Source organism: Leptodactylus fuscus, unplaced genomic scaffold (genome assembly GCF_031893055.1).
Source record: "Leptodactylus fuscus isolate aLepFus1 unplaced genomic scaffold, aLepFus1.hap2 HAP2_SCAFFOLD_61, whole genome shotgun sequence".
Classification (NCBI taxonomy): domain Eukaryota; kingdom Metazoa; phylum Chordata; class Amphibia; order Anura; family Leptodactylidae; genus Leptodactylus; species Leptodactylus fuscus.
Genome location: NW_027440642.1, coordinates 47,501 through 60,890, shown reverse-complemented (window position 1 = coordinate 60,890; position 13,390 = coordinate 47,501). Strand labels below are relative to the sequence as shown.

The 13,390-nt window shown below is 49.0% G+C and overlaps 1 protein-coding gene across 1 annotated transcript in view; it reads right to left on the bottom strand.

The window, feature by feature from the left end:
* Positions 1-13,390, bottom strand: part of GRIN2C (glutamate ionotropic receptor NMDA type subunit 2C) — a 95,437-nt gene that overhangs the window by 70,141 nt on the left and 11,906 nt on the right. Inside the window, 1 exon segment of the mRNA XM_075261906.1 lies at positions 6,300-6,425. Coding sequence (XP_075118007.1) covers positions 6,300-6,425 — 126 coding nt within the window.

The following is a 13,390-nucleotide window of genomic DNA, read 5'->3' as shown; positions in this document are numbered from 1 at the left end:
GCAGAGTCACTATGGTGTACAGGGAGAAGATAGGGCAGGCAGAGTCACTATGGTGTACAGGGAGAAGATAGGGCAGGCAGAGTCACTATGGTGTACAGGGAGAAGATAGGGCAGGCAGAGTCACTATGGTGTACAGGTAGAAGGTAGGGCAGGCAGAGTCACTATGGTGTACAGGTAGAAGGTAGGGCAGGCACAGTCACTATGATGTACAGGTAGAAGGTAGGGCAGGCACAGTCACTATGGTGTACAGGCAGAAGATAGGGCAGGCAAAGTCACTATGGTGTACAGGGAGAAGGTAGGGCAGGCGAAGTCACTATGGTGTACAGGGAGAAGGTAGGGCAGGCGAAGTCACTATGGTGTACAGGGAGAAGGTCAGGGCAGTCACAGTCACTATGGTGTACAGGGAGAAGGTCAGGGCAGTCACAGTCACTATGGTGTACAGGCAGAGCAGGCAAAGTCACTATGGTGTACAGGGAGAAGGTAGGGCAGGCGAAGTCACTATGGTGTAGAGGGAGAAGGTAGGGCAGGCGAAGTCACTATGGTGTACAGGGAGAAGGTCAGGGCAGTCACAGTCACTATGGTGTACAGGGAGAAGGTCAGGGCAGGCAGAGTCACTATGGTGTACAGGCAGAAGATAGGGCAGTCACAGTCACTATGGTGTACAGGGAGAAGGTCAGGGCAGGCAGAGTCACTATGGTGTACAGGGAGAAGGTCAGGGCAGTCACAGTCACTATGGTGTACAGGTAGAAGGTAGGGCAGGCACAGTCACTATGGTGTACAGGCAGAAGGTAGGGCAGGCAGAGTCACTATGGTGTACAGGGAGAAGGTCAGGGCAGGCAGAGTCACTATGGTGTACAGGCAGAAGATAGGGCAGTCACAGTCACTATGGTGTACAGGGAGAAGGTCAGGGCAGGCAGAGTCACTATGGTGTACAGGGAGAAGGTCAGGGCAGTCACAGTCACTATGGTGTACAGGTAGAAGGTAGGGCAGGCGAAGTCACTATGGTGTACAGGGAGAAGGTAGGGCAGGCAAAGTCACTATGGTGTACAGGTAGAAGGTAGGGCAGGCGAAGTCACTATGGTGTACAGGGAGAAGGTCAGGGCAGTCACAGTCACTATGGTGTACAGGCAGAAGATAGGGCAGTCACAGTCACTATGGTGTACAGGTAGAAGGTAGGGCAGGCGAAGTCACTATGGTGTACAGGTAGAAGGTAGGGCAGGCGAAGTCACTATGGTGTACAGGGAGAAGGTAGGGCAGGCGAAGTCACTATGGTGTACAGGGAGAAGGTCAGGGCAGTCACAGTCACTATGGTGTACAGGGAGAAGGTCAGGGCAGGCAGAGTCACTATGGTGTACAGGCAGAAGATAGGGCAGTCACAGTCACTATGGTGTACAGGGAGAAGGTCAGGGCAGTCACAGTCACTATGGTGTACAGGGAGAAGGTCAGGGCAGTCACAGTCACTATGGTGTACAGGGAGAAGGTCAGGGCAGGCAGAGTCACTATGGTGTACAGGCAGAAGATAGGGCAGTCACAGTCACTATGGTGTACAGGGAGAAGGTCAGGGCAGGCAGAGTCACTATGGTGTACAGGGAGAAGGTCAGGGCAGTCACAGTCACTATGGTGTACAGGGAGAAGGTCAGGGCAGTCACAGTCACTATGGTGTACAGGCAGAAGATAGGGCAGTCACAGTCACTATGGTGTACAGGGAGAAGGTCAGGGCAGGCAGAGTCACTATGGTGTACAGGGAGAAGGTCAGGGCAGTCACAGTCACTATGGTGTACAGGGAGAAGGTAGGGCAGGCGAAGTCACTATGGTGTACAGGCGGAAGGTAGGGCAGTCACAGTCACTATGGTGTACAGGCAGAAGGTAGGGCAGGCAGAGTCACTATGGTGTACAGGGAGAAGGTCAGGGCAGGCAGAGTCACTATGGTGTACAGGCGGAAGGTAGGGCAGTCACAGTCACTATGGTGTACAGGCAGAAGATAGGGCAGTCACAGTCACTATGGTGTACAGGCAGAAGGTAGGGCAGTCACAGTCACTATGGTGTACAGGGAGAAGGTCAGGGCAGGCAGAGTCACTATGGTGTACAGGCGGAAGGTAGGGCAGGCAGAGTCACTATGGTGTACAGGGAGAAGGTCAGGGCAGGCAGAGTCACTATGGTGTACAGGGAGAAGGTCAGGGCAGTCACAGTCACTATGGTGTACAGGGAGAAGGTAGGGCAGGCGAAGTCACTATGGTGTACAGGGAGAAGGTCAGGGCAGGCAGAGTCACTATGGTGTACAGGCAGAAGATAGGGCAGTCATAGTCACTATGGTGTACAGGCAGAAGGTCAGGGCAGGCAGAGTCACTATGGTGTACAGGGAGAAGGTCAGGGCAGTCACAGTCACTATGGTGTACAGGTAGAAGGTAGGGCAGGCACAGTCACTATGGTGTACAGGGAGAAGGTAGGGCAGGCACAGTCACTATGGTGTACAGGGAGAAGGTCAGGGCAGGCAGAGTCACTATGGTGTACAGGCAGAAGGTCAGGGCAGGCAGAGTCACTATGGTGTACAGGGAGAATGTCAGGGCAGTCACAGTCACTATGGTGTACAGGGAGAAGGTCAGGGCAGGCAGAGTCACTATGGTGTACAGGGAGAAGATAGGGCAGGCAGAGTCACTATGGTGTACAGGGAGAAGATAGGGCAGGCAGAGTCACTATGGTGTACAGGGAGAAGATAGGGCAGGCAGAGTCACTATGGTGTACAGGCAGAAGGTCAGGGCAGGCAGAGTCACTATGGTGTACAGGGAGAAGATAGGGCAGGCAGAGTCACTATGGTGTACAGGGAGAAGATAGGGCAGGCAGAGTCACTATGGTGTACAGGGAGAAGATAGGGCAGGCAGAGTCACTATGGTGTACAGGTAGAAGGTAGGGCAGGCAGAGTCACTATGGTGTACAGGTAGAAGGTAGGGCAGGCACAGTCACTATGATGTACAGGTAGAAGGTAGGGCAGGCGAAGTCACTATGGTGTACAGGGAGAAGGTAGGGCAGGCAGAGTCACTATGGTGTACAGGTAGAAGGTAGGGCAGGCGAAGTCACTATGGTGTACAGGCGGAAGGTAGGGCAGGCAGAGTCACTATGGTGTACAGGCGGAAGGTAGGGCAGGCAGAGTCACTATGGTGTACAGGGAGAAGGTAGGGCAGTCACAGTCACTATGGTGTACAGGGAGAAGGTAGGGCAGTCACAGTCACTATGGTGTACAGGCAGAAGGTAGGGCAGGCAGAGTCACTATGGTGTACAGGTAGAAGGTAGGGCAGGCAGAGTCACTATGGTGTACAGGGAGAAGGTAGGGCAGTCACAGTCACTATGGTGTACAGGGAGAAGGTAGGGCAGTCACAGTCACTATGGTGTACAGGCAGAAGGTAGGGCAGGCAGAGTCACTATGGTGTACAGGCGGAAGGTAGGGCAGGCAGAGTCACTATGGTGTACAGGGAGAAGGTAGGGCAGTCACAGTCACTATGGTGTACAGGGAGAAGGTAGGGCAGTCACAGTCACTATGGTGTACAGGCAGAAGGTAGGGCAGGCAGAGTCACTATGGTGTACAGGTAGAAGGTAGGGCAGGCAGAGTCACTATGGTGTACAGGGAGAAGGTAGGGCAGTCACAGTCACTATGGTGTACAGGGAGAAGGTAGGGCAGTCACAGTCACTATGGTGTACAGGCAGAAGGTAGGGCAGTCACAGTCACTATGGTGTACAGGTAGAAGATAGGGCAGGCAGAGTCACTATGGTGTACAGGTAGAAGGTAGGGCAGGCAGAGTCACTATGGTGTACAGGTAGAAGGTAGGGCAGGCAGAGTCACTATGGCGTACAGGTAGAAGGTAGGGCAGGCAGAGTCACTATGGCGTACAGGTAGAAGGTAGGGCAGTCACAGTCACTATGGTGTACAGGGAGAAGGTAGGGCAGTCACAGTCACTATGGTGTACAGGGAGAAGATCAGGGCAGGCAGAGTCACTATGGTGTACAGGGAGAAGATAGGGCAGGCAGAGTCACTATGGTGTACAGGCGGAAGGTAGGGCAGTCACAGTCACTATGGTGTACAGGGAGAAGGTCAGGGCAGGCAGAGTCACTATGGTGTACAGGCAGAAGATAGGGCAGGCAGAGTCACTATGGTGTACAGGCAGAAGATAGGGCAGGCAGAGTCACTATGGCGTACAGGTAGAAGGTAGGGCAGGCAGAGTCACTATGGCGTACAGGTAGAAGGTAGGGCAGTCACAGTCACTATGGTGTACAGGGAGAAGGTAGGGCAGTCACAGTCACTATGGTGTACAGGGAGAAGATAGGGCAGGCAGAGTCACTATGGTGTACAGGCAGAAGGTAGGGCAGTCACAGTCACTATGGTGTACAGGGAGAAGGTCAGGGCAGGCAGAGTCACTATGGTGTACAGGCAGAAGATAGGGCAGGCAGAGTCACTATGGTGTACAGGCAGAAGGTAGGGCAGGAAGAATCACAATCTTAGTTCTCTCTGTGCACTCCTGACTACTCTTAGTCCTCTCTGTGCACTCCTGACTACTCTTAGTCCTCTCTGTGCACTCCTGACTACTCAGTCCTCTCTGTGCACTCCTGACTACTCTTAGTCTATACGTGTCTTGTACTTGGCTATTTAGGACGTCCGTTAATAGTTTTTGATCCTCCATAAAACGTTATTGAACTCAACTACCATCAGGTCGTCTTCTATTACGTTGCACTTGATCGCTCTGGAACCGGATTTAGTGTGAGAGTTAAATTAGGATATAAAAGGCGGCGGCGACTAATACAAAACCTTCCTTATGTGCCCAGAAAGTTCTTTCAACTCCCCCTACACTGGCACACTTGGTTCAGCTGCGGCATGTAAGAAGGCGAGACAAGTAACTGGACGCCTCGGGCGGCGACTTCTTCACCCTGCAACAATCCCATCCATTACTTCCTTACCTCATGTGTCGGAGAGTCAGGTCGCCCCCATACACACACACACACGAGGTCGTCGCCCCCATACACACACACACACACACACACACGAGGTCGTCGCCCCCATACACACACACACGAGGTCATCGCCCACACACACACACACACGAGGTCATCGCCCACACACACACACACACACACACACACACGAGGTTGTCGCCCCCATACACACACACACACGAGGTCGTTGCCCCCATACACACACACGAGGTCATCGCCCCCATACACACACACACGAGGTCATCGCCCACACACACACACACACGAGGTCATCGCCCACACACACACACACACACACACACACACGAGGTTGTCGCCCCCATACACACACACACACGAGGTCGTTGCCCCCATACACACACACGAGGTCATCGCCCCCATACACACACACACACACACACACGAGGTCGTCGCCCACACACACACACACACACACACGAGGTTGTCGCCCCCATACACACACACACACACACACACGAGGTTGTTGCCCCCCCACACACACACACACACGAGGTCGTTGCCCCCATACACACACACACGAGGTCATCGCCCCCCATACACACACACACGGTGGTCGCCCCCATACACGAGGTGGTTGCCCCCATACACACACGAGGTCGTCGCCCCCATACACACACACGGTGGTCGCCCCCATACACACACACACACACACACACACACACACACGGTTGTCGCCCCCATACACACACACACACACGAGGTCGTTGCCCCCCACACACACACACACGAGGTCGTTGCCCCCACACACACACACGAGGTCGTCGTCCCCATACACACACACGAGGTCGTCGTCCCCATACACACACACGAGGTCGTCGCCCCCATACACACACACACACGAGGTCGTTGCCCCCATACACACACACACACGAGGTCGTCGCCCCCATACACACACACACACACGAGGTCGTTGCCCCCATACACACACACATGAGGTCGTCGTCCCCATACACACACACGAGGTCGTTGCCCCCATACACACACACACACACACATGAGGTCGTCGTCCCCATACACACACACGAGGTCGTTGCCCCCATACACACACACACGGTGGTCGCCCCGTTTTCCTAGTGTACTATAGTGCGTATTGTGCCCTTACACTCGCCATTCCCATTTTCTTTTTCTGCATCATACAGATCTTTTTCGGCTCCTCTCACACGACCTCTTGTGACCTCTCGTGTCGCACCGTTTTTAATGTCAGTTGCACCAAACTCTTTTGTATTTTCCTTTTGAAAAAAACCTCAATAAAAATTTATTTGAAGGGAAAAAAAAAAAAAAAATCTATTTTTTCTTACGTTTTCCATTGTTTAGATCTTGATCGTATCCCATTGGGCTGAAATACTCGAAGATGAATACGGTGACTGCGACGACGGACAGACACATGACGAACATCATCATCCAGACGGCGGGGCTGTACGGCTCTGTAAGGAGAGGTCAATGGAAGAGTTACACTGACTAGGGCTGACCACCCCTTTAATAGTGACAGATGTCCCCTTAACCCATTATCACAGTGTGACCCTATTTCTCTGGCATGGGTTGCTGTGACCTCACCCATCATTGCCCCGCCCCTCTGCCATATTGCCTCCCTGCTCCCTATAGTTCCCCCCTCTCTCGGGTCCCCATTACATTCTCTGCAGCTCTCGGGGCCTTTGGTGACATCATCCAAAAGTCCGGAAAGGTCCAAGTGAGTAGAAGCGCTGCAGTGATCTGTGGAAGGAACTAGACTTACATACAGGTACAAGGTACTAGACACGGGTACAGGTAATAGACACAGGTACAGGTACCAAACACAGGTACTAGGTACAAGGAAAGGTAATAGACACGGGTACAGGTAATAGACACAGGTACAGGTACCAAACACAGGTACTAGGTACAAGGAAAGGTAATAGACACGGGTACAGGTACTAGACTTACATACAGGTACAAGGTACTAGACACGGGTACAGGTACTAGACTTACATACAGGTACAAGGTACTAGACACGGGTACAGGTACTAGACACGGGTACAGGTACTAGACTTACATACAGGTACAAGGTACTAGACACGGGTACAGGTACTAGACACGGGTACAGGTACTAGACTTACATACAGGTACAAGGAAAGGTAATAGACACGGGTACAGGTACTAGACACGGGTACAGGTAATAGACACAGGTACAGGTACCAAACACAGGTACTAGGTACAAGGAAAGGTAATAGACACGGGTACAGGTACTAGACTTACATACAGGTACAAGGTACTAGACACGGGTATAGGTAATAGACACAGGTACAGGTACTAGACTTACATACAGGTACAAGGTACTAGACACGGGTACAGGTAATAGACACAGGTACAGGAACCAAACACAGGTACTAGGTACAAGGAAAGGTACTAGACACGGGTACAGGTAATAGACACGGGTACAGGTACTAGACACGGGTACAGGTACTAGACACGGGTACAGGTACTAGACTTACATACAGGTACAAGGTACTAGACACGGGTACAGGTACTAGACTTACATACAGGTACAAGGTACTAGACACGGGTACAGGTAATAGACACAGGTACAGGTACCAAACACAGGTACTAGGTACAAGGAAAGGTAATAGACACGGGTACAGGTACTAGACTTACATACAGGTACAAGCTACTAGACACGGGTACAGGTACTAGACTTACATACAGGTACAAGGTACTAGACACGGGTACAGGTACTAGACTTACATACAGGTACAAGGAAAGGTAATAGACACGGGTACAGGTACTAGACACGGGTACAGGTACTAGACTTACATACAGGTACAAGGTACTAGACACGGGTACAGGTACTAGACTTACATACAGGTACAAGGTACTAGACACGGGTACAGGTACTAGACTTACATACAGGTACAAGGTACTAGACACGGGTATAGGTAATAGACACAGGTACAGGTACCAAACACAGGTACTAGGTACAAGGAAAGGTAATAGACACGGGTACAGGTACTAGACACGGGTACAGGTACTAGACTTACATACAGGTACAAGGTACTAGACACGGGTACAGGTACTAGACACGGGTACAGGTACTAGACTTACATACAGGTACAAGGTACTAGACACGGGTACAGGTACTAGACTTACATACAGGTACCAAACACAGGTACAGGGTACTAGATACAAGGAAAGGTAATAGACACGGGTACAGGTACTAGACTTACATACAGGTACCAAACACAGATACAAGGTACTAGATACAAGGAAAGGTACTAGACACAGGGTACAGGTACTGGATACAAGGAAAGGTACTAGACACGGGTACAGGTACTAGATACAAGGAAAGGTACTAGACACGGGTACAGGTACTAGATACAAGGAAAGGTACTAGACACGGGTACAGGTACTAGATACAAGGAAAGGTACTAGACACGGGGTACAGGTACTAGGAAAGGTACTAGACACGGGGTACAGGTACTAGATACAAGGAAAGGTACTAGACACGGGGTACAGGTACTAGACTTACATACAGGTACCAAACACAGGTACAAGGTACTAGATACAAGGAAAGGTAATAGACACGGGTACAGGTACTAGACTTACATACAGGTACCAAACACAGGTACAAGGTAATAGATACAAGGAAAGGTACTAGACATGGGTACAGGTACTAGATACAAGGAAAGGTACTAGACACGGGTACAGGTACTAGACACGGGTACAGGTACTAGACTTACATACAGGTACAAGGTACTAGACACGGGTACAGGTACTAGACTTACATACAGGTACAAGGTACTAGACACGGGTACAGGTACTAGACTTACATACAGGTACCAAACACAGGTACAGGGTACTAGATACAAGGAAAGGTAATAGACACGGGTACAGGTATCAGACACGGGTACAGGTACTAGATACGGGGAAAGGTACTAGACACAAGGAAAGGTACTAGACACGGGTACAGGTACTAGATACAAGGAAAGGTACTAGACACGGGTACAGGTACTAGATACAAGGAAAGGTACTAGACACGGGTACAGGTAATAGACACGGGTACAAGGTACAAGGAAAGGTACTAGACACGGGTACAGGTACTAGATACAAGGAAAGGTACTAGACACGGGTACAGGTACTAGATACAAGGAAAGGTACTAGACACGGGTACAGGTACTAGACTTACATACAGGTACCAAACACAGGTACAAGTACTAGATACAAGGAAAGGTACTAGATACAAGGAAAGGTACTAGACACGGGTACAGGTACTAGACTTACATACAGGTACCAAACACAGGTACAAGGTAATAGATACAAGGAAAGGTACTAGACACGGGTACAGGTACTAGACACGGGTACAGGTAATAAACACAGGTAATAGATACAAGGAAAGGTACTAGACACGGGTACAGGTAATAGATACAAGGAAAGGTAATAGACATGGGTACAGGTACTAGATACAAGGAAAGGTACTAGACATGGGTACAGGTACTAGACACGGGTACAGGTAATAAACACAGGTACTAGATACAAGGAAAGGTACTAGACACGGGTACAGGTACTAGATACAAGGAAAGGTACTAGACACGGGTACAGGTACTAGACACAAGGAAAGGTACTAGACACGGGTACAGGTACTAGACACAAGGAAAGGTAATAGACATGGGTACAGGTAATAGATACAAGGAAAGGTACTAGACACGGGTACAGGTACTAGATACAAGGAAAGGTACTAGACACGGGTACAGGTACTAGACAAAGGTACTAGACACGGGTACAGGTACTAGACACGGGTACAGGTAATAAACAAAGGTACTAGACACGGGTACAGGTAATAGATACAAGGAAAGGTACTAGACACGGGTACAGGTAATAAACACAGGTACTAGATACAAGGAAAGGTACTAGACACGGGTACAGGTAATAGATACAAGGAAAGGTAATAGACACAGGTACAGGTACTAGACACGGGTACAGGTACTAGACTTACATACAGGTACCAAACACAGGTACAAGGTAATAGATACAAGGAAAGGTACTAGACACGGGTACAGGTAATAGATACAAGGAAAGGTACTAGACATGGGTACAGGTAATAAACACAGGTAATAGATACAAGGAAAGGTACTAGACACGGGTACAGGTAATAGATACAAGGAAAGGTACTAGACACGGGTACAGGTAATAGATACAAGGAAAGGTACTAGACACGGGTACAGGTACTAGATACAAGGAAAGGTACTAGACACGGGTACAGGTAATAGATACAAGGAAAGGTAATAGACACAGGTACAGGTACTAGACACGGGTACAGGTACTAGACTTACATACAGGTACCAAACACAGGTACAAGGTAATAGATACAAGGAAAGGTACTAGACACGGGTACAGGTAATAGATACAAGGAAAGGTACTAGACATGGGTACAGGTAATAAACACAGGTAATAGATACAAGGAAAGGTACTAGACACGGGTACAGGTAATAGATATAAGGAAAGGTACTAGACACGGGTACAGGTACTAGACACAAGGAAAGGTAATAGACATGGGTACAGGTACTAGATACAAGGAAAGGTACTAGACATGGGTACAGGTACTAGACACGGGTACAGGTAATAAACACAGGTACTAGATACAAGGAAAGGTACTAGACACGGGTACAGGTACTAGATACAAGGAAAGGTACTAGACACGGGTACAGGTACTAGACACAAGGAAAGGTAATAGACATGGGTACAGGTAATAGATACAAGGAAAGGTACTAGACATGGGTACAGGTACTAGATACAAGGAAAGGTACTAGACACGGGTACAGGTACTAGATACAAGGAAAGGTACTAGACACGGGTACAGGTACTAGACAAAGGTACTAGACACGGGTACAGGTACTAGACACGGGTACAGGTAATAAACAAAGGTACTAGACACGGGTACAGTTAATAGATACAAGGAAAGGTACTAGACACGGGTACAGGTAATAAACACAGGTACTAGATACAAGGAAAGGTACTAGACACGGGTACAGGTAATAGATACAAGGAAAGGTAATAGACACAGGTACAGGTACTAGACACGGGTACAGGTACTAGACTTACATACAGGTACCAAACACAGGTACAAGGTAATAGATACAAGGAAAGGTACTAGACACGGGTACAGGTAATAGATACAAGGAAAGGTACTAGACACGGGTACAGGTAATAGATACAAGGAAAGGTACTAGACACGGGTACAGGTACTAGACACAAGGAAAGGTACTAGACACGGGGTACAGGTACTAGATACAAGGAAAGGTACTAGACACGGGTACAGGTAATAGATACAAGGAAAGGTACTAGACACGGGTACAGGTACTAGACACGGGTAATAGATACAAGGAAAGGTACTAGACACGGGTACAGGTAATAGATACAAGGAAAGGTACTAGACACGGGTACAGGTAATAGATACAAGGAAAGGTACTAGACACGGGTACAGGTAATAGACACAAGGAAAGGTAATAGACATGGGTACAGGTACTAGATACGGGTACAGGTAATTAACACAGGTAATAGATACAAGGAAAGGTACTAGACATGGGTACAGGTAATAGACACAAGGAAAGGTACTAGACACGGGAACAGGTACTAGACACGGGTACAGGTAATAAACACAGGTAATAGATACAAGGGAAGGTACTAGACACGGGTACAGGTAATAGACACGGGTACAGGTAATAAACAAAGGTACTAGACACGGGTACAGGTAATAGATACAAGGAAAGGTACTAGACACGGGTACAGGTAATAGATACAAGGAAAGGTAATAGACACAGGTACAGGTACTAGACACGGGTACAGGTACTAGACTTACATACAGGTACCAAACACAGGTACAAGGTAATAGATACAAGGAAAGGTACTAGACACGGGTACAGGTACTAGATACAAGGAAAGGTACTAGACACGGGTACAGGTAATAGATACAAGGAAAGGTAATAGACATGGGTACAGGTACTAGATACAAGGAAAGGTACTAGACACGGGGTACAGGTACTAGATACAAGGAAAGGTACTAGACACGGGTACAGGTAATAAACACAGGTACTAGATACAAGGAAAGGTACTAGACACGGGTACAGGTAATAGATACAAGGAAAGGTACTAGACACGGGTACAGGTAATAAACACAGGTACTAGATACAAGGAAAGGTACTAGACACGGGTACAGGTACTAGACACAAGGAAAGGTACTAGACACGGGTACAGGTACTAGATACGGGTACAGGTAATAAACACAGGTAATAGATACAAGGAAAGATACTAGACACGGGTACAGGTAATAGACACAAGGAAAGGTACTAGACTCGGGTACAGGTACTAGATACAAGGAAAGGTAATAGACATGGGTACAGGTAATAAACACAAGGAAAGGTACTAGACACGGGTACAGGTAATAGACACTCACTCACGAGGCCACGCTCACACACGAGGCCACGCTCACACGAGGCCACGCTCACTCACGAGGCCACGCTCACACACGAGGCCACGCTCACACACGAGGCCACGCTCACACACGAGGCCACGCTCACATCACTTCCTAGTCAGTTACAATATCCCCAAACCAATCCTTCTCCTCCCTGAGCCACGAATTCTAGGTGGTAACAACGAAAACCAGCAACCAGTGAGGCCAGCCCTCCTCCTTATACAGGCCCCAGAACCGTCCCATAGGATACTGGTAATGGCCCACACCTGAGGCTCACTCCATAGCACCTCAGGTACACTCAAAAGGCCGATACCAAATGCCCAAGCAGATGGCCCAACAGCAAGGAAACCACCACAAGACCACCGGATCAGAACCCAACAGAAAACACCAAATTTTATTAAACAAAACAAGGTCTTGACAATTTGCAGCAGGGGAGGCGTCATGGTTGGTAATACTTTTTTTTTTTTTGCATTATAACAGGCCGCTGGAGTGTCTCCTATTTACCAATCTCCCCGGACCTGCCCACTGCCGCCCCTGCTATACCCTATACTATAGGACACGGAGGATGGCAGATCCCACTGCCGCTATTATTATACTCAGCAGTCTATTCAGACCCCCGAGTATAATAATCGGAGCCCCAGGGGAGGTGAGGGGACATAATAAGCCCTGTTACTCACCTCTCCAGGATCTGATGTTACTCCTAGCAGGCTTCAGGCCTATATGTGTCAGACATCACGTGGTCTGGGATATTACCATATAGGCCCAAAGCCTGTGCTAGCAGTGACATATAGGCCCAAAGCCTGTGCTATTAGTAATAGCCTGTTACTGCTACCACAGGCTTTGGGCCTATATGGTAATATCCCAGACCATGTGACCCCTGACACATTACCATATAGGCCTGAAGCCTGCTAGGAGTAACATCAGATCCCGGAGAGGTGAGTAACAGTGATTATT